Here is a 19,703-nt window from a genome sequence, read left to right as displayed (position 1 = left end):
CTTAAGGTCAGTTCATGCTCTCTCTGGTGTGTGTGGTCTTTGCTGTGTGGAGGGTCGACACAGTGGGAGTTCAGCAGAGGTTCTCCACCGAGCTGCGTGCTCGGGACCAAAAACAAAACTCTACCTCCGGCTTGGTCGTGCATTCCAACAAACACAAAACGCAGCGGACGGGAATAATTTTCATTCTGTTGGCTGCACGAGCGACCAATTCAGGTAAGTCTGTGTTCAACACTCAACAGGTTAACACTGACGAGAACTACAGACCACGGTGGACTCACACACAGTTTGTGACCGAATGCCAATATCTTTACTGCAACAATATTGTAGAGCTGACTATTGGTGCTTTCACAAACTATTGACAGAGATTTATGATTTGATTTGATTTTGGGGTAAATATGTGTAACAGAACAGCTACAACATTCTGGTAAGTTCAGAAAATTGCATCAGTTTACTGTAATGAAGCCTTTAAAACCTGGAAACGATGACAGTTATGATGTTATGATATCCAAATTGTAAGAGGATATCTACTCTCATATCAAGATATCAATCAAATATTAATATATCTTCCTAACAGGTGTAGCTGGAATACTTTTATCTTCTATTGTGTATTTATTAGTCTGAAAAGCTGAAAGCAGCACAGTCAGAGGGGAAGATAACGTTCAGTCAAATTTCAGGAATGTATGACAGTAATAAATATTACGTACTGCCGAAGCCCCAAACATGACATTCAACACAACAGCATCAGCCTCTAGTGTGACATATAACATACAAAAACAACAATAACACTGGCATTAACATGGCAATATTGATCATTTACCGTCCTTGTTACATGGCGGCTGATCTCATCCTCTGCTCAGAGGGTGAGGAGCTCCTGAGCCTCGTTGTTTTCCTAATTTCCTGACATTTACAGCTGCTGTTCTTCATGAGTTAGCCGCTGACTACTGCTGGCTGCTTTTTAAATCTCGCGCGTTGTATCACAAACATGACAAGCCATCAATATGTAACAACTGTCAAAGTTCCCTTCCTGACATCTTTTCATATAGACACTGTTTCGGCGCTCCCGTCCTGGCTTAAAGGCGAGAAACTGTGACCCCCCAGTTCAACAATTGTATCTTTCATACAGAACAGCAATAAGACACAATAGCGCAATATTCCCTCCTTTAAAAGGCAGTGTAAAAGGGACGACTGAGACATTTTACTTAAAATCACAAATGGCAACTTCATTTTGGCACCAGAGAAAAAATGTCAGGGGAAAGTCAGTACTGTACATCATCTGAGAAACAAAAATGTTTATACTGAATTTTATGTCAATTCATCCAATAGTTGTTGAGATATTTCAGCCTAAACTAAAGCGGTGGATAGACCAACAGATAGACAGTGCAATGATTAGCAAAGTAAAAAAAACAACGAAAAACGAAACAAACTTTTGTGATAAAGACTTCAGTTTTTCAGAATTACACAGCTCTAAATAAACCAACATTGTTCCCCCTCAAACAGTGATAGTCAACTTGTGGCCCCTGGGTCCAAATACGGCCCGCAATAGTGAGCAATAACATTCACAATAAAAATAACTGAATTTACTATTTTTTTGTATTTTGGATGAAATTAGATGCCAGAGTGCATAGAAAAAGAATAAAAATAAAGCTTGTTTATCAAAAGGGTCCAGTCGAGGAAGCACAATGTGCTTATATTCTCGAATGAAGCCTCCTGTCATTTTGCAAAAGTGGCCCCCGGGCAAAGCAAGTTGAGTATCCCTGAATTTCGAAATTAGAGTCTGTCATTGTGGGCTTACCTTGGCGTTTTGCAGGGCGGTCTGGTAGCTGGACGGCTTGTAGTACAGCCTCTGTGACGGCTCGGTGTGAATGTCCCCCAGGAACAGCTCCTCCACCAGGTGGTCCAGGTTGTGATGCAGGTACTGCTTCTCCACCCTCAGCAGCTGCAGCTCGTGCATGGCGAAGTTAAGCTCCCTGGAGCAGTCGAACCCGCCCTCCTCGCTCCACAGCTCGTACATCACACTGGGCTCCCAGGGTCCCTTCACGGCTCCTCTGCAGCTGCGGTTGAGCCTCTGGCTGAGCTCTTTGGCCACGGTGGCAGTGTGACAAACCATCTGGACGCGGTGGAGGTGGTACTCTGCCTCTGTGCCGCCGCGGATGATCCAGGAGGCCTGGCGTAGGCGCAGGCGGCCGCGGATCACCAGGGTGTAGGTGGGTTTGGTGCAGTGGTTGTCCTCGTAGTAGAACTGGTGAGCCTGGAAGGTGTTGTTGGGGTAGAAACTGTAGGAGCGTGTCAGGAACTCTGGGCCTGGTCTCACCTCACAGCTGCAACAGAAAACAGTTTCAGATAAATACCAGGCAGGTTCACATGCAAGAAAAGTTAAAAAAAACCCAAAATGTTTGAAGTTGGGCCAGAGCTGAGTGTTTTCGTGTGTGGCTTTCTTTCTTTTTTCCGCCAAAATACACAAACAAGTCAGTCACAAACTGACAGTATAAAAACACAGACTAACATTACACATAACTCAAAAATAAATTAGCAGACAAAATAAATCTGCACGCAACAATTCACATGAAAATGTAACTAAAAAAGTTCAGTACAACAATACAATAAAAGGGGAAAAAAAGATGAGATACAGCATTTACTATAATAACATATTCAATTATAACGCTAGTGTGGTGAAAATAGGGAGATCATGCAGATCATTATTCAGTCAAATGGGATGGGAGATTCTCCATGTGATTGATAAAAGATTCACATATTTTACAGAAAAAATCCTTTACAAGTTATTTTCTCTAGAGGTATACAAATGCTCATTTTTATAAGCTAGTGAGCAGCTTTCAGTACTTTTTCTTAAGCAATATGTTGTCTGCTCAATATATTTCAGTGAAGCTGCTGTTAAAAAGACCTCTAGACTTTATCACAAGTGCATGTTTTTACACAACATTTATGTAAGGGGTGGGAATCACAAGGAGACCCCATTAAGATATTACATAAGAAAAATGCTTTCCAGTATTCTTAGTGTTGCAGTAATATATATTGTGATATAATGTGATTTATAACCTTCAATTAACTGCAAATTTAGAAAAAACTTTTGTCAAAATCTGTTTATATGTAATAAAGTATTGAGTGATTTTATTATTCGATAAGACTATTAAAGTTGAATTTGTATTTGCAGCATTGATAATTAATATAATTAAAAAATGCATCTGGCATCTGTGTATTGATACATTGCCTTGCAAAACATTGCAATACCATGCTGTTCTTGTATGTTTACTGAACCTGTGTAAACCATTTTATATCAAGAATAACATTAAGACATTGTTTAATGTGGCATGAAATTACGAACTGAACCAAAGAAAATCTAGTGTTGACGGGGAAGTCACATTGCCATAGAAAAAGCACACCATTGTCTTTTTTTTAATCATGTTTTTGTTTCTAACTTTTAAGAAACCATTGCTTTCAGGTCGTGTCAGTATAGTAATCAGTCAGCTCGTGGTAACTTTTTTAGTCAATGTAAACATTTTTCAAGGAGGAATGCACATAATTAAGAGTAAATAACATAAAGGCATTACATTAAAATAAAGATCAAAAGAAAAATAGACCAAAAAAGTGTAGGCTAATACTTCCTCTTATTATATCTACCCTTTTTACTGAACATACTCCCATTAGTAACTCATTTACTAATTGAGTTATACAAAAAAATAGAGAATTATCTATGGAAATACATGAAAAATAAACAATATTTCCAAAACATGTCATACAAAATTATACCCCAGATGACAGGTGGTGGGGAGCAGGAGTTAGTGTGCAACTATTCTGGCAGAAATTAAATTTATCTTAACAAAATGAAAAAAAAAAATATGAAAATGCCAGCAATGTAGTAGAGGAAGAGCTAGTAAGATAATAGTAAATCTCTGATTTTGGGTGCTGACTTATCTTTCTCCTTAACAATGTCAAAAAAAAGTAAACATTTAATGCACTTTTATTATAAAATGTTAAAGTGAGTTTACTTGGTAATTCAGAAGCCAGCAAGCAATTGATTTAAAACTCTGTTGTATTTCTGGAAACTTACAGCTAGCCTATGCCCTATGGAGACACTTTAATTTGCACAATGGCCAGATACACTTTTGTTTATCCTGTTTTGTTTTTTTTTTTTAATTATTCCACCCTGCCCGCCCAACAGATCCTTAGTTAGAGTTGTGTAGCCGAGGCCTCCAAAATTAGCACATGTGGGGTTTGTATGCTACCTGCTAACACAAGTAACTATCGGGTTAGCATGCTAACGACCTAACGTAAGTAACTGTGACACTACTACATATGCTAGCGGGTTAGCATGCTAACCCCAAAATTACTTGTTAGCGGGTTGGCATGGCAACCTCACAATCCCTTATGTTAGCGGATTAGTTTGCTAATACTACATTTACTTATGTTAGCTGGTTGGCATGCTAATGCCACAAGTTCTCATGTTAAAGGGTTAGCATGCTAACAAGCTGTCATGTCATGGGCTAACTCCATAACACGAGGATTTATGGGGTTAGCATGCCAATCGGCTAAAACACGTAATGATGGGGTTAGCATGCTAACATGCTAGCATATGTAATAGCGGAGTTAGCATGCTAAGCCAACAATTATTTGTGTAACAAGGTAAGCATGCTAAACACATAATTACTCAAGTATTTAAAACATTCCTGTGTCTTTGCAGTTACTCGTGTTAGCTAGTTAGCATCTTCGCTGTAATACATCCATAGTTAGCACGGTAACCCACTGATATACAGACATGTTTGGGTTAGCATGCTAACCATTGATGTATTATAGTGAAGATGCTAACCCGCTAACATGAGTAAATAACTGTGGGGTTAGCACGCTTACCGGGTTACATAAGTAATTGTTGGGTTATCATGTTCAGGTCGTTTCACCATGTGCAGTATCATTACTCACATTCTTAATGAAAAAACAACTCGATTCTTTTACTAAAACATTCATTTATTGGTTATTAGCAACATTGGTTGACAAAATGTGTGATTGTTACCTTCCGGTCCTGGATTCAAACTGACAAACAGGAAACGGGAGTTTCCAATAGGTTTTTATAGCGGAGGGGAGTCAGACTGTACCATGTTGAGGGGGGTGTTTCACTGTTTAACAATATAGTCTATTTAAAGTTTCCACATAAAAAAATCTAAAATATTTTTTTTGTAGGTATGGGCAATTAGAATACTGATTCAAAAATTGTTTTGTGGTTTGTAAGCAGAAATGCTATTTTATTAGTTTAAGATGACTATTGACTAACTTTGTTTGTAGGAGGAGCTTCCTGTTTAAAATTAGAGGTAAAAGCTCCTTAAGCGGAGTTCATGAGTTTAAGTGAATACTATTTTTATTTTGTTAGAAATAGTGTGCTCTAAACACAGCTCCTAAACTCAGAAATTATTAAATTAGGCAACATTTCAGCACTCCCAGTCCTCTGGTCTAAAAGTCAATTTTTATATATTTTTTAAAGGGTTTTTGGTTAAAAGCGTGAAATAAGGTCTGTGGTTTGCAAAAGCTGAAGAGACTTTCATAACATGAAATACATCGGTAAATACTAGGACTGGGGCAATAAATTTAAAAAAAAAAAAAAAAAACAACTAATGCAGCATATTATTGTAATTCTTTTTGTGTGGCAATATTGTATTAATACTAAAAATAAATAATTATTAGTAGTATTGCAAATGCAGATTAAACGTTTGGTCATCTACTAAAATAATTAAATGTATTGCCTTTTCAGTTCACAAGATAGCAACATGTTGCTGCAATTAAATGAAGTGATATTAACAGACTGAAAACTTCATTTTATTAGATAAAAAACAATGTTGACCAAGTTTTCCCTAAATATGCATATGAAATAGGGTAATAAATCACAACATATGTCTTCACAATACTTCGGATATCACAAAGCTTTTAAAATTGCAACAATATTTTATTAATATTGTATCTTTGTATCAATTTTTGCATCTTGTTTTTTTACTATATATATTATATATACTATTTATTTATATATCAGATCTTTTTGTTTGCTTATCTAGTGTGCACCTTGCTGCTGTAACAATGCAAATCTCCCCATTGTGGGATTAATTTACGGCCTATAACAAAACTAACAAAATGCTCAGCAAAGACCGTAGCATATGAAGGACGCCAGTTAGTTGAATACCGAATTAAGACAAGACTTTATTCAATACTGGTAAATTAACTGGTTTAAACCCCCTTCATGATGGCTCTCTGAAAATGAAGAAGAAACAATAGATAAACAATCAACAGAACAAATCAAGAGCGATGGGGCTGCCGGCCAAAAGGAACAAAAAGGTGAAAGCCGCTGAGCCAGCCCACAGAGGGCCGTCAGACTCAGCGTCTTTCCCCTAACTTCCTAAAAGAACAGAAACGAAGACCCTAACTTAAAAACAACGACCGAAAACTGAACTGCCGGAAACCCACAACCCAAAAAACAAAGAAGTGGTTTCATTTGTGAAGATTATCTTGCTGAACAAAATGTCCAAGTATCGTTTGTTTACCACAGAGCTGATATATTATGCAATGATCCAAAATCTAAAGTAAAAGTCCCAAAGGCTTTTTGACGAAGGACGATGCCAACGTCCAAGTCCGCCTACAGAAAAGCATCATCCCTGGGCACTCTGTGGGGATTAGCCTTATTGGATTTTGTACATCAAAACTTCCTGTCCTCCCATAAATAAAAATACGAGCACAGAAAACATAGTTGTTGTCATTTACCTGGTGGACACCCAGTGACCCTCCACGTTGGGAGGCATCTGCACGGTGATTCGGGCTCCATTGTGAAGGTGCTTCAACATGTGCTGACACTGGGAGTCTTTGAGCGTCCGGCCGAAGGTTTTCTCCAGAGAGAGACGGCTGGACCGACTGTCCGAGTAGTGAAGAGAGGAGCCACCTTCAGCCCAGCCTGCAGGAAAACAAAGACATCTAAAGGTTTTAGCTCAGCAGAGAGGGGCAATATGGAGAAAATCAGTATCATGGTATGTTTTTTGCCAATACCTCAATATCCAAAATTGTGGTAATATCTCTCTTTTTAACATGTAGCTCTCTGTCGCTTGATTTTATTTATCAGCCTTTAAAGAAAAAAGTTATTTAGATATAAATCTCAGGTATTAAGTTAATTCTAGTTGGGTTTTTTTTTAACTTATTAAGTTATTTAGTACACTCACTTTATCATAAGCTGCTGGAGCTCAGACACATTTTTTGTTGTTTTCATGTATCAACATGTACAGAAATGATAATAAAATGGACCTTGATTGTAGGTTTCCTTTCACAAAATATCTAAGCAAGTATATTTCTAATAACTGATCATCAATAATGTGGATATAATGACTAAGTGGGTAGAGTGTCGGGCTGCAGCTTATGATTAATTTTCCATTAATTTGTTTATTATTTTCCTGATTAATCGATTAGTTGTTTGGTTATTTTTAAAAAGTGAGAAAATGGTTTTGACCGCAACCCCAAGATATTCAGTTTACAGCCACAGAGGAGTAAAGAAAATAGAGACATTTTTACATTTAAAAAGCTGGATTCTGAGAATTTTTCACCTTAAACCAAATGATCAATTGTCAAAATAGCTGACAATTAATTCTATAGTTGACAACTACTCATTAAATCATTGCAGCCATAGTAAATGCAAATAACAAAACAATCTCTTAAGTACAGAAAATCACTCACTTTCCAGTAATGCAGCCTTTAAAACCAGTAAAAGACACTTACAACATTACAACATCCAAAATCTAAGACTGTATATAGTCTCATATCAAAATGATAATATAATATTGATATATTGCCCTAATTTCACCTTTATACAGTATATTTATTTGCTCTCCTTTTAGGGATGATATAATTTTTTTGTGTGTGTCTAAAAATGTTAAATTTGGAGGCTAATAAAAGTAAATTGTGAATTATTTTATGCTACACACACAAAAAACCCAACAGATTTGGACACAAATTTGTGCCACTCAGCGATGTTTTAACCTCACTGAGGGTTGAAATGTTGACTAAACCTTTCAAGAATGACTTAAGTTTGTCAGATCTTGTTTCCTTTTAGATCTTTACATCCTAATAAAAACAAAGCTGCTCTTAAGGCAACTGATAAGGTCGATTACAGAGATAGAAATGATCTCGGTAGTTTAAAGTTTTATGTTTTTACTTTGCTTATTCAATCACTCGAGCCTCTTTGAAGCGTTTAGAGGGCTTTCTGCAGTCATTTTAACTCATGTCATCACCCGGGGATTACAGGGCTTTATCGGTGACCTGCAGCACCTGCCATGAGTGGAGTCTTTATGGGTTAATATTAGCTGAACATGTGATGAAAAGGCAAAACTTCAATGTGCGAGTTAAAGAGCCGATTGCCACCACGGCAGATCTGAAACAAACACTAAACTCTGAAATCAAATCACAAGTGCAGAAGTGAAGTTTGAAAAGTTCCCACCCTGTCGGCGTACCCTCGATGCACCACATGAAATAACAATACCTTCAACAATGGGCTGAGCTTTAGGGGATAAAATATCGGAAATGAAAGCATTTTCAAAGCCTGCAGCCAAAGAAAAGCCTCAAAGCTCGCATTCCAGCCAGGATTTATTCCATGTAATACTCTAATATCACCAAAATCTACCTTGAAATATGAAGACTTTGCCTTAAATTCTTTCTATTTGGACCCGACTTGCCTGGCAATATCATTTAACGCCTAGGAATGCAGCTGCGGTCGCCTCTGCGCTTTTAATTTGAGACCAATAACACAGTGGGAAGAACAAAAAACATCTGATTAAAAGCTCCACGAAGAACAAAGCTCCATCCAGTTGTTTTACACCCACCGAGGCGGCTCCATCGTGAGTTAGCCGAGGCTTGTGTGCAAATCACCACATCACAGCGCTGCTCAGTGGAAACACTGGACAGTGGGGAGACTTGATCTCCCAACTCAGCTGGTGGCATTAGTAACGCTGCTGGCAGGAGCTGTGTTAAAAATCAAAGAAAGGGCTTCACAGTTTGCTGAGTGTGTGTGTGTGTGTGTGTGTGTGTGTGTGTGCGTGCATGTGTGTGTGTGCGTGCATGCGTGTGTGTGTTTGCATGAAGCCTTTTCTTTTTGCACCTGCATGCAGTGGAGCAGAGGAAAGACCCACCGAGGCTGCAAACAGTTTGTTTTCACAATGAGGAGCAGTTACTGTGTTCATGTGTGTGTGTGTGTGTGTGTGTGAGGGTGAGTTTATAAGGAAACCTGGTGAGATGTGTAATGCAAACACACTTTTAATCTCACTGAGGTTTCCGCTCCTCAGATTTAATAGCAGGTGAACTTCAGGGTAGGAAATGCACACTGTGAACGAGGAATAGATACACAAAAACTCTCGAGCTGTAAACTTCTGGTTGGTTGATCAACACACTCGTCCGATCAATCAGAATTTGGTCAGTTGCTGGTGTTACTTTAATAAAGTCTTGTTTGTCCACCAAAGCATGTCTTTCCCAGCTGAAAAACAACAGTTGTTATTCAGCACCTGTACTTGTTCTCTGTGACAGTTGGTCTCTGCTGTATTTGTCGTTCACCCAAAATGAAACATTTAACTCTCATTTTAATCAGAGACACCATAAATAATCACAGAAGACACATAGTGTCAGATTTATTACTATGAGTTAGAGATGCACGATAATAGTGGCCCGTTATCGGTATGGGAAGATAACAGCTTTCAAATGAAATATCGACATCAACCCGAAATGAACATCTCTGCCGATATGACAGATTGACAAGATGACACTTTAATTATGGGACTTTAATTAGTTGAAATAGGTCAAAATTTGCCCCTGTTAAGGCTTGCATTAGAGAGAACATCATCCAAGCTTGTTAACGTGAGATGGATTTCCGATACGATATGATACGATATATTTTATCATCCCTGTAGCTGAAACTGTCTTGGACTCAGTGCTGCACAGATAATGCCTCCACACTTACAATAAAAACAATAATCACACCATTACATTAAAAACACTAAACAAAAACAACATCAGATGTACCACTGCACACAATCCCACTCACACCTAACACAAAACTGTGCACACATTGCACACAACAACTTTCACACTCACTCAGCAATAAAAACAGCATAGGAGTATATAACACACAATTCCTCAGGCAGCAAAGTTTAAAAGTTAAACTGAAGTTTGCAGTGGAGGACTCGACATCGTCTGCCAGAAGGCAAGAGCTCATACTCTGAGTATGAAGGCTTCACTTCATTTCTCCGTTTGTTTAAAATTTGTTATAAACAACAGAAAGTGAACATGATAGTGGTTACTTGTTTGAATTGGTTTCAATTACTGGAGGTAATCTAATCAGCTCTATGACAAAACAGTAATCAGCAATTTCATGCAACTTCATTTCATCCAACTTCATATTTCAACTACAGTGCATGAAATTTAAAGTAGCAGAAAATGCAAACATTCGAGTAAAGTGCCACTTACTCAAAATTTTATTTGAATGAATGTACTTTGTTACACTCCGTCACTGTATGTTGCTTATTCATAACTCGGAGCCGCGTGTTCCAGTGTTGTGACTATTCAGAAGATAATAGTTTTGTCATATTTCTTTTTATTAGAGTTTATCAGATTCCCTTCAGTCACAGAAATTAATCTAAACAAGTAACCGCTATCATGTCCTTTGAGATGTAAATAACAAAACGTTTTCATTTTCATTAAAATTGGTTCAGAATTAAGCAAGTTGAAGTTGATTTTGTGGTTAAATCTGCATCTCTGAAATTCACATGAATTTGTTTATTAGCGGTTTCTGACCTCCTCGATATGGCGCCTGCGCAGACGCATCGCAGAGAGCTTAGAGCAGCGACCAGCGAGGTATTTACGTTTCTTTATTCATGCATTTAACCTGAGGCAGCGTGGTCTGAGAGTCCATTATATACTGTACATTACAACATGTGGACGGAGAATTCTTTTCACTATTGGTTTGTTCCATCCCGCCATTTCTTAAATGTCTTCGTCATCTCTCATGGTCGCTTGAACTACAACACACTGCCCCCACGATCTCAGGTGGTACTGCTCGAATTCATCCGTATTCCGTAAGATTTCAGAAAATGTGCTCAAATATGTATAAAACATATCTAACAATGAGCATTATAAATTAGCCCTTATATCCTTCAACAAAATATGAATAATGTCAATAAAAGATGCAAATCTGATCACTTTATATGACGTTTAAGGTGATTTTTGACAAACAGGATTTTTCGGTCTTGATTCCAAGCAACTGAAAAGAAATTGCCCTGGGATGACAAAATGTACCCAGCTCTGCAGCACTAAATATGCGAATACAGTATCAAAACACAGAAAGATGCTTTTGATATGATGGTGACATTCTGCTGCAGCTTTCTAGGGATTCTGGGTAATGTATGCTCACATCAACAGAGACGCTGAATGAATATCTCGCTTCACTATCTTCAATATCTTTTTACTTTCCTTCCCAGCCTCCAAAAAACAAACAAAAAACAAAAAAACAGACTTTCCATTAGCTAAAAAGACGTGCAATTTTGCAGAGAAAAACTGATTTATACTCTAATCTGTGAATTACTTGTGCAGCAGCGACGGACCTGATCCAGAGTCAGCTGCGTCAGACTTATTTGGGTTAATTTGTGGCTTTGTGAAAATATCATAATTATAATGAAACACAATTTTTTTAGAGTAATTTTGAACGCAGTAACAAATCTATTTCAGAAAAAAAGTTTTATTACATCAAAGCCAAACAAGGACTCAAAATGGAAAACAGGCTTACGGGGGAAACAAATGAGGAAATGATTAAAAAGAGGTTATGTGTAGGCTGTTTGTAAAATTACTTTTTAAGAGGAAGCGTCACACAGCTCCCTCTATTCTCATTTAATGAGTGTTGAATGTGTGATTGGTGGGAGTTTCTTCCAATAGCTTTCTTTAAAAAAAAAGAAGAAAAAAAACCACATTAAGGCACTAATCAGACTGGCTGGACTTGAACGCTCTCTGGTCCCTCGCTGCTGCTGCTTTCCCAAACTGCTGCTCTCTATCTAAATCAAAGCGCCCACAAAACTCCCAGAGCCCCAAACCACAGAGAACATTTCCAGTTGGCCTGATCCCACCAGTGAGGTAACAGCACTGGGACCCCTGACAAGCGGAGAGACTCCACATCGTTTATGGGAAGAGAAAAAATCCAGAAGTGCCAGAGCGGAGAGCAGACAAAGGACTGTTCTTTGTGTTATCTTAGCATTTGGCAGCCACCATGTCGGACTTGAAGGGGATGGAGAGTTAAACATAACATTTACGGATTTTACATTTTTAGTCATTAAATACAATGGGAAAGCTTTGATGGCTAAGCAAATTTGATTTAATTATTTCAAAAACATGGAAAATAGCCAATGAGCAACAATAGAAGAGTTGATCCAAAAAATAGCAACAAATGAGTAAAAAAGAAAAAAAAATACAAGAAAATTACATGAAAATATAAAAAAAAAGGGAAAAAAACACGTAAATAACCTGGAAAACCTGCTTTAATAATCATTACTATTATGTAACAGAATTTTAAATATGTTATTATAGTTTTCCCTAAGCTTCTATTTTTTCCCTATACATTTTCACAAGCATTTAAAAAAATAATTGTCAAAATCTATTTATTTATTGCATTTTGTGCAACATTTCTAACCTTACATTTCTCGCCTTTTTTCCATGTTTTTGAGACATTGCACCAATTTGTTCAGGGTTCAAAAGTTTAAATACTTAAAAGTCATCTGAAAACTGTACAGGAAAAGTGTAACTCCAGAGTTAAAGAAGGTACTGGTGCTTCAATACTCAAATTTTAGAAGATTTTCTACTCCTGTACTTTTTTAAATCCAGTATGCATTTATCTGACAGCTGTAGGTTTGTTTATGCAGATCAGAATTTTACATTCAGCCTGAAGTAAAGTCATTAAGGATTATTTTTGTTGGTAAAGCGAGTGTCTGAAGCCATGCTAGAGGCTCATTTAGACTGTTTACTTAAGACTGCACACTAAAGATGAATCATGACAGCTTCCCAAAAGTGAAGCCAAAACATCTTCATCGCCCCCAGTGGCTGGCTGCAGTACAGCTCATAAATCGCACCCCCTTCATTATAGCTATAGGACATGTGCCAGACTTTGGCTTCATTTTTGTACATTAGAATAATTTGAGACGCTTGTTTGATCTTTATGTAGAGTCTATGACGGCACGATTCTTCTGAGTTAAAAACTAACATCAGAGTGCTAATATGCAATAGTCGAAAAAGAAAGCGTAGATATGAGACTTATGAAAATGAACTGATACAACATTAACAAAACTTTCGTACATTTTCTGTTCGTAAACATGATTTCTGTCTGAGTTATGTCAGATGGATTTTCTTGCACAATAACCGACCGAACATGACTTCACAACATCATCAAAGTCTGTCTCTAAGATTTTACAGAAAGTACTGACTATAGTTGAGATGAGATGAGTTTAAACCACAATTAACTTTACAATTTGATCAGCAGAAAAAAATCAGCCTTAAAACTTGAAAGAAAACATGATTTGACTTTTATTGTGTGATAACTATTGATATTGACTAACGTGAAACAACTTATCATGAGGCATATCGCCCAGTTTTAAGCAAACATGAATAAAAAAAGTCATTTAATTTGCTCCATCTGTTGATGAAGGTCATGTGATGTGACTGAAAATCTGAGTAAATGGACCAAAGGGAGAGAATTTGTCTGAATGAAGAATATTCTCCTGCTGTCATGCTGATATTCTCAAAAAAAAAAAAGAATTTGACGTTTTCCTCCTCCACTGAATGAATCACCACTGAAACGCTGCTGCTGCAGAAGTGGGACACGCTGCTGCGTGACGATTAGCTTCATTTGTTTCCCCCGTCTGTCTTTCCTCTATCTTTCCCCCGTTGGTTTATTTGAATCCGTGACCGCCCTCTCTTCCTGCTGCTGCAGTTTGTCCTCATTTGTCAAACTTATCTTGACATGATTTCTAAGAATGTTTCCCTTGATATGAAATTATTTTGCTTTTTTTTGACAGATGCTGCTGCAGCTATTTTACTTTTTGGGGGGGACAGATGTCACTGCAGCTATTCTTGGATTTCTGTTAGTTGTCTTATGCTGCTTTGAAAACTCACACATCACAGTGTTGATTGCTGGACAGCTGAATAATGGTGGTAAATGTCATTCAGCCTCACAAAACCCAAAACTGTAGCAGTGTTTCTAACAGAGCACGACTGATGCATCACCGATATTCTCTTATGTCGGCATATGAGAATTTCTTTTGCTGCGATGCTTCTATATTCTCATTTTTTGTTTTGTGTCTTATCTCACTAAAACAATCCTTTTTGAAATGTCTAGGGCTGCACCAATTTTTGAGCTGAAAATCGATATCGGCCGATATTGTGTCATCAGCCGATAAGTACATAAGATGACACTGATCAATGGCAGTGAATTTTGCGCATGCTAAAAGCAAAGCTGAAGACTCACGGACACAAACTCATATAAATGAGGAGGTAGAGGAAGAATCGATGACTGTTCGACAATGTGTGTGACGAGATGACTAACAGCAGCCGGCGTCTCAGGAACAACGGAAAGTGTGTTTGGGACGAATCTTCTCTGCGAAACGGACGCAGTAAACTATCGCCGCTTTTGTTCCCGTGATAATTCTTGTGAAAAACTAATCTGTATCTAAATCAACAGGAGGAGAGACAGTTAATGTTAGCTGTTAGCAGCCGGTGGCAGCAGCTAACAGCTGATGGAGGTTACATTGAGTTCCATTATGATGTGTTCAAACTCTATTTAGCAAAAATGAGAGTTGGGGGAGGTCAAATTATAATGTTCTCATGATGTGTTTAATGTAATCTTGTAAAATGCAGTTTTTGGCATGAAATTTGAATCAAAACAGTTGTCTGAAGGAAAATTTGGTTAATGTTTTACAGCAATATCAACTAGTTATTAGAGAGAATTATGATATATTGAAAATATCTTTGAAGCATATATATATATATATATATATATATATATATATATATATATATATATATATATATAATCAAAATTGAAGTTATATTAAAAGTTGGTTTCATAAACTTCAATGAATTAATTTGTGCTCATCCAAAGGTAGTGTAATAAAGGGCTGAATTACTTTAAATCAGTTCAGTTGTTGTTATAATAGTGTAGATTTCTTATTTTCCCTGTCACAAAAGGGAGAATAAATAGCAGCAAAACAAAATAAACAATATAGAAACATCTGTTTCAGCCCAGAACTTTAAAATCAGTGAAATCCTAAAAAAAAAACATTAATTAATTATATTTAGAGTTTTGTTAGCAAGATGTATGCAACATAAACACATATAACATAGCTGCGTTTACATGTATGTATATACAGTATGCATGTAACTGACAAATGGAGTTCATAAATGCTTTATGAGGTGCATTTTATGCATTTTGACACTTTTTTAAAGTCTCTCCTCGGCTCTGTCCCCATGCTCTTTCCCACTTTTCTATCTATCAGTTCTTAACCCAGTAACTCCCACTCAGAAACGCTCAGATGAGACCATCACTCCCACTCAGAGTCTCAAGTATCTGCAACAACAAGGGATCACACTTGATCTAGTCTCTAACTAAACTTAATATAAGTTTAAAATATTTCCCCTATTTGCATTTATGGACATTAAAATGACGTTTATTCACAATGATTAATTAATTCATTAAATTCAACATGATCTTTGTCAGGTTTAATCATTCAACTCTCAAATATTATTCCTTGGTACATATAAAGCTCTTTTGGGACCAAATTCAAATATGAATTTTCAGTGTTTGTTTAAAAAAAAAAAAAAAAAGAGCAGATTTATAATTTAACCCTCAAATACCAATATCAGTTCTAATCTCAGAGATTGAATATCAATAAAATTCTAGTTTGTGAATGTGATAAAAGTGATTAAATTGTGTTTTTCGCTGTAATCGTTGATATGGTTTAGCACTGTTTCTACTTTATGACTAAAATTTCAGAGATTTACACATATATTCAATTCAACATCAAGATGAATGTAAAAAAATAGTGGGAAAAGCTATTAGTTGAGCAAATAGTCGTCATCTTAAATTTAGAAAATTTCTGAATATTTACCGACGTAATCAAACTTAAGGACCAGTGTGAGGCCCAACAGACGCCTCATATCAGTAAAAAGATGAAGCACTGATCAGACTTTTTAATTTTTGCTCTTTGACTGCAAAGTTTGACTCTCCGAGTTTTTCGCAGTAAATTTACAGCGCACAATAATCTAGGCTGACAGTGCATTTTCATTGCCACTACAAAAGGCTGCAATAACACACCACTTAATTGAACCTTAGATTCACTCAAACACACTTAAGGATGAGTGGACTCCGAAATATCCTTTTATCTCTACCCAGTCATTTGAAGTTGCAGCCAAATGTTGCCTTCCACTGTCACTGCCAGCAGATGGATTGGGTCAACTGCAGTCCCATAATCCTCTGCTGCTCAGACAGGGTTTTCATCAGGAATGGATGTTTTAAGTGGCTCTTAACTCCCTGCGCTTTCATCTGCACTGCAGCCCCAGGGAAGCTTTTTATTGCCTTTTAGCCTTCAAACATGTTCATCACTGTGGCATACGGGATAACTTAGCCAGAAAATTATTAGACCTGTTGGACACAAACACACACTGACATGATGCTAAACAGGTGTGCTGAGGGTGAAAAGGGGCATGTCAGGTTCACCTAAACATTTTAAAATCCACCTATTTCTAAAAAAAATGCATAAATAATGTGGATGAGCTTATCCTTTTTTGTTTTGCGCAGCAGAGCTTCTTTGTGTTTTGCATGCACACGTGGAGTCAAACATGTTTTTCACTGCACACTTCATGTATCAAAGTCATGCAAAAGTTTCTTACCGAATAAAGCAACGAGAAGCAGCGTGAGTGACGGCCCCATTCCGCACTTTAAGGGTTTAAAACGAGCCTCTCTGGTCACACTAGGCAGTTCTGGTTTTCCTTTACGCAGCGTCTTTGTTTACTCCGACACAAATCCTCACATTATGTATCCAAAGCGTGGAGCAAACACTCCTGAGATATCCGAGCATCATAGAGAAAAACACACCTCCGGTTCGCCACACAGGAGAAAACCTCCGCTGAGGATCAAAACAAAAGAATCGCTCCTAAAAATACGAAGGAGAGTCCAAACTTTACATCGGAGGAGCTCAGCGCTGTCGTTCACTGTTAGAGTGAAGCAGCTCGGTTGCTTTTACGCGCGTCCTCCAGTCCGTGCGACCTGGAGGAGTGATTGTAAGTGTGCTCAGAGACTGAACTCACCCCCCGCCTCTGTGGAGATTTTAGGGGCGTGGAGTGTGTGTTGAAGTTTTTTGCCGTTAAATGCACGCTGCAAAAAAAAAAAAAAAAAAAAAGATAAATCGCCCATGTGCACAAGGTGTGTTGGACAACTTGGAGATGTTTTAAAAGATATTCAAATAAGCTCAGATAATGTTAATTTCCACTCTTACCAAATGCAAAATTGCAAAGCAACATCAGCATCAGCAGAGTGCCAAACCCCTTTCTATTTATACATGTATTAACATTATTTTTAAATTAAGCATAAAAAAAATCTCTCTTCAGAGGCACAATAAGATTTATCACCAAACAGGTGTGCATTATTTTTATTCCTCTTAATATGTGTATTTAATGTTTAATGTATGCACCAAAAACAATTGTACAGGTATATACAATGAAATGTAGTTGCATTACTTGAGCAGAGCCTAAAACAATAAGAATAAAATACTAAAATAAATAGTGAAAGGTAAAAAGCATTCATGTTTTTGTAAAAAAAACAACAACTCACACTCTCCAACACTCACACACCAGTTCAAACATACATGCTCAGTATCTACATCTGCAAAGACATGAAAAGCTAAATCGATGAGTTAAATAAAAACTCACCCCCGTACAGTTGTTATGAATGTTGAGAATAGCGACAGAGACCAAAACTGTTATTTGTACCAGGCTATAAAAACTTTTTTTTTTTTTTCTGGAGCCAGTATCAAGTGGCCATTAGAGGAAGTGCAGTTTTTGGCATTTTGTGTTGGCTTAATTTTTTTAGCTTTGGAAGTTGCCACTTAGCTCAAACATGGTTAAAGACAGGGCTGTAGCACCATATTTTGGGCCCTATGCAAAGACTGTTTGTCCACTGTCCTTTCTTCTCTTAAACCATGTCTCTCTCACGCATCTTTTGATTTTTTTCATGACAGTTTTCTTTCTTTCACTCTTTCTTTCTTGTCTATTTTGGAACCCCGATTTTCCTTTTCTAGGAAAAGACAGAGCAGTTTATGCTGGTGCTCCAGCAGCATGAGCACTCACTTGTTTTTTGCTGCATTTGAAACCTTTCAGGGGTTAAAGGGGCGTAAAAAGAGCTTCCACTAAGTTTTTAAGAAGTTCAGTCTTTCAACAAATTTATTCAAACAATTTTAATGTAGTCATGGAAGTAAAAACTTTCTATCCCAGGCTTATCGAAAGCCCACCCTGCGATTGGAGTCCCGCCCTCCATGACGCCCCGGTGCAGGTTTTTGTACCCTCTCATGGCTGTGGTCGCAGTGACATTGTACTCTTAAAATAGAACAGTAAGAGGAATATTTTTAAAATCTTGTGATTAATTTGGGTTAAAGTCATCATGGGACAACACTGAGCCTTTAGTTGAGGTTTTTTTTCAGTACTTCTTTCTCGTTATCATTCATGATGAATGCTGCATATTATTCCTGACTGTGGCTCTCGCATTATTCACCTTTTCAGTATTAGCCCGCCTGAAGGGAGGAAAAACAGCAGAGCTTCATGGAGCCTCTTCGTCCCTGACACCTGTGTGTGTGTGTGTGTGTGGGGGGGGCTTGGCCTTGAGTTTCGAGCTCTCTGTCTCTTTTCAACTTGTGGCTCTGTGCTGTTGTGTCTCTCTGATCTTTTGACCCTGAGGCGAGAGTCTCCAGCTCCTCTTCACTCATCCAGTCCGCCGCTCTGACACCGAGCCAACAGTGTTAGAGTCCTCCCTGTCTTTAAGCACTCACTGTATCTGCACCAAAGCGCCACAACTATTTTATTACTTTTCAAAATTTTTCACATGGAGAAGAATTTAGTGGTAAAGCTCCAAAGTAAAAACAGATAGAAACATTTGTGAAATATGATTTGCTGTGAAAGTTTTATCATTGTAAAAACGACTGGAGTAATCCACGAACTGCATCCTAAAACATGTTCTGGCTCGTAATGGACAATTTGATCGATACAGCAAACTGGAGATACCATTTTTTGTTTCCCTTGTTAAAACCATAGACTGTATATAAAGATGCCCCCACTTACCCCTGTATGCTTAAGTGAGGCTAAATATCGGCTGCTGCCATCTTGTGCTGGTGACGTCATTTGCAGCCGAGGTCTGTGCAGTAGCGATATCTGCGGTGGAGGAGTTCCCACCAAAACACCTGTGAGACGAACTGCGAGTATCTCCATTGAATGCAAGTGCACGGATTGGCTGTCACAGCTGTCAGTCATGGTGAAAATCCCCCTTTTATTTAATTGAATAACTTATTAAAACTAAATTTATCATAAAAACGATCACTTGAACAAACATCAGGGTGCTGAGAACTACCTTCAGTGAGAGAACCAATCTTTGGAAAAATATATTT

The 19,703-nt window shown here is 37.7% G+C and overlaps 1 protein-coding gene across 1 annotated transcript in view; it reads right to left on the bottom strand.

Annotated features, from left to right (window-relative positions):
* LOC121951540 (protein APCDD1-like) overlaps nucleotides 1-17,376 on the bottom strand; it is a 28,970-nt gene extending 11,594 nt beyond the window's left edge. Inside the window, exons 1-3 of the mRNA XM_042497905.2 lie at nucleotides 16,942-17,376; nucleotides 6,754-6,940; nucleotides 1,793-2,318 (exon numbers count right to left, since the gene is read on the bottom strand). Of these exons, the coding sequence (XP_042353839.1) occupies nucleotides 1,793-2,318; nucleotides 6,754-6,940; nucleotides 16,942-16,981 (753 nt within the window). The 5' untranslated portion in view covers nucleotides 16,982-17,376. The remainder of the gene's footprint in view (nucleotides 1-1,792; nucleotides 2,319-6,753; nucleotides 6,941-16,941) is intronic.
* Between the last annotated feature and the right edge of the window lie 2,327 nt (nucleotides 17,377-19,703).

Source organism: Plectropomus leopardus, chromosome 12 (genome assembly GCF_026936395.1).
Source record: "Plectropomus leopardus strain MGB_pleo_1.0 chromosome 12, ASM2693639v1, whole genome shotgun sequence".
NCBI classification, from domain to species: Eukaryota; Metazoa; Chordata; class Actinopteri; order Perciformes; family Serranidae; genus Plectropomus; species Plectropomus leopardus.
Note: the sequence above shows the minus strand (reverse complement) of the source record. Positions and strands in the feature narration are given on the sequence as shown.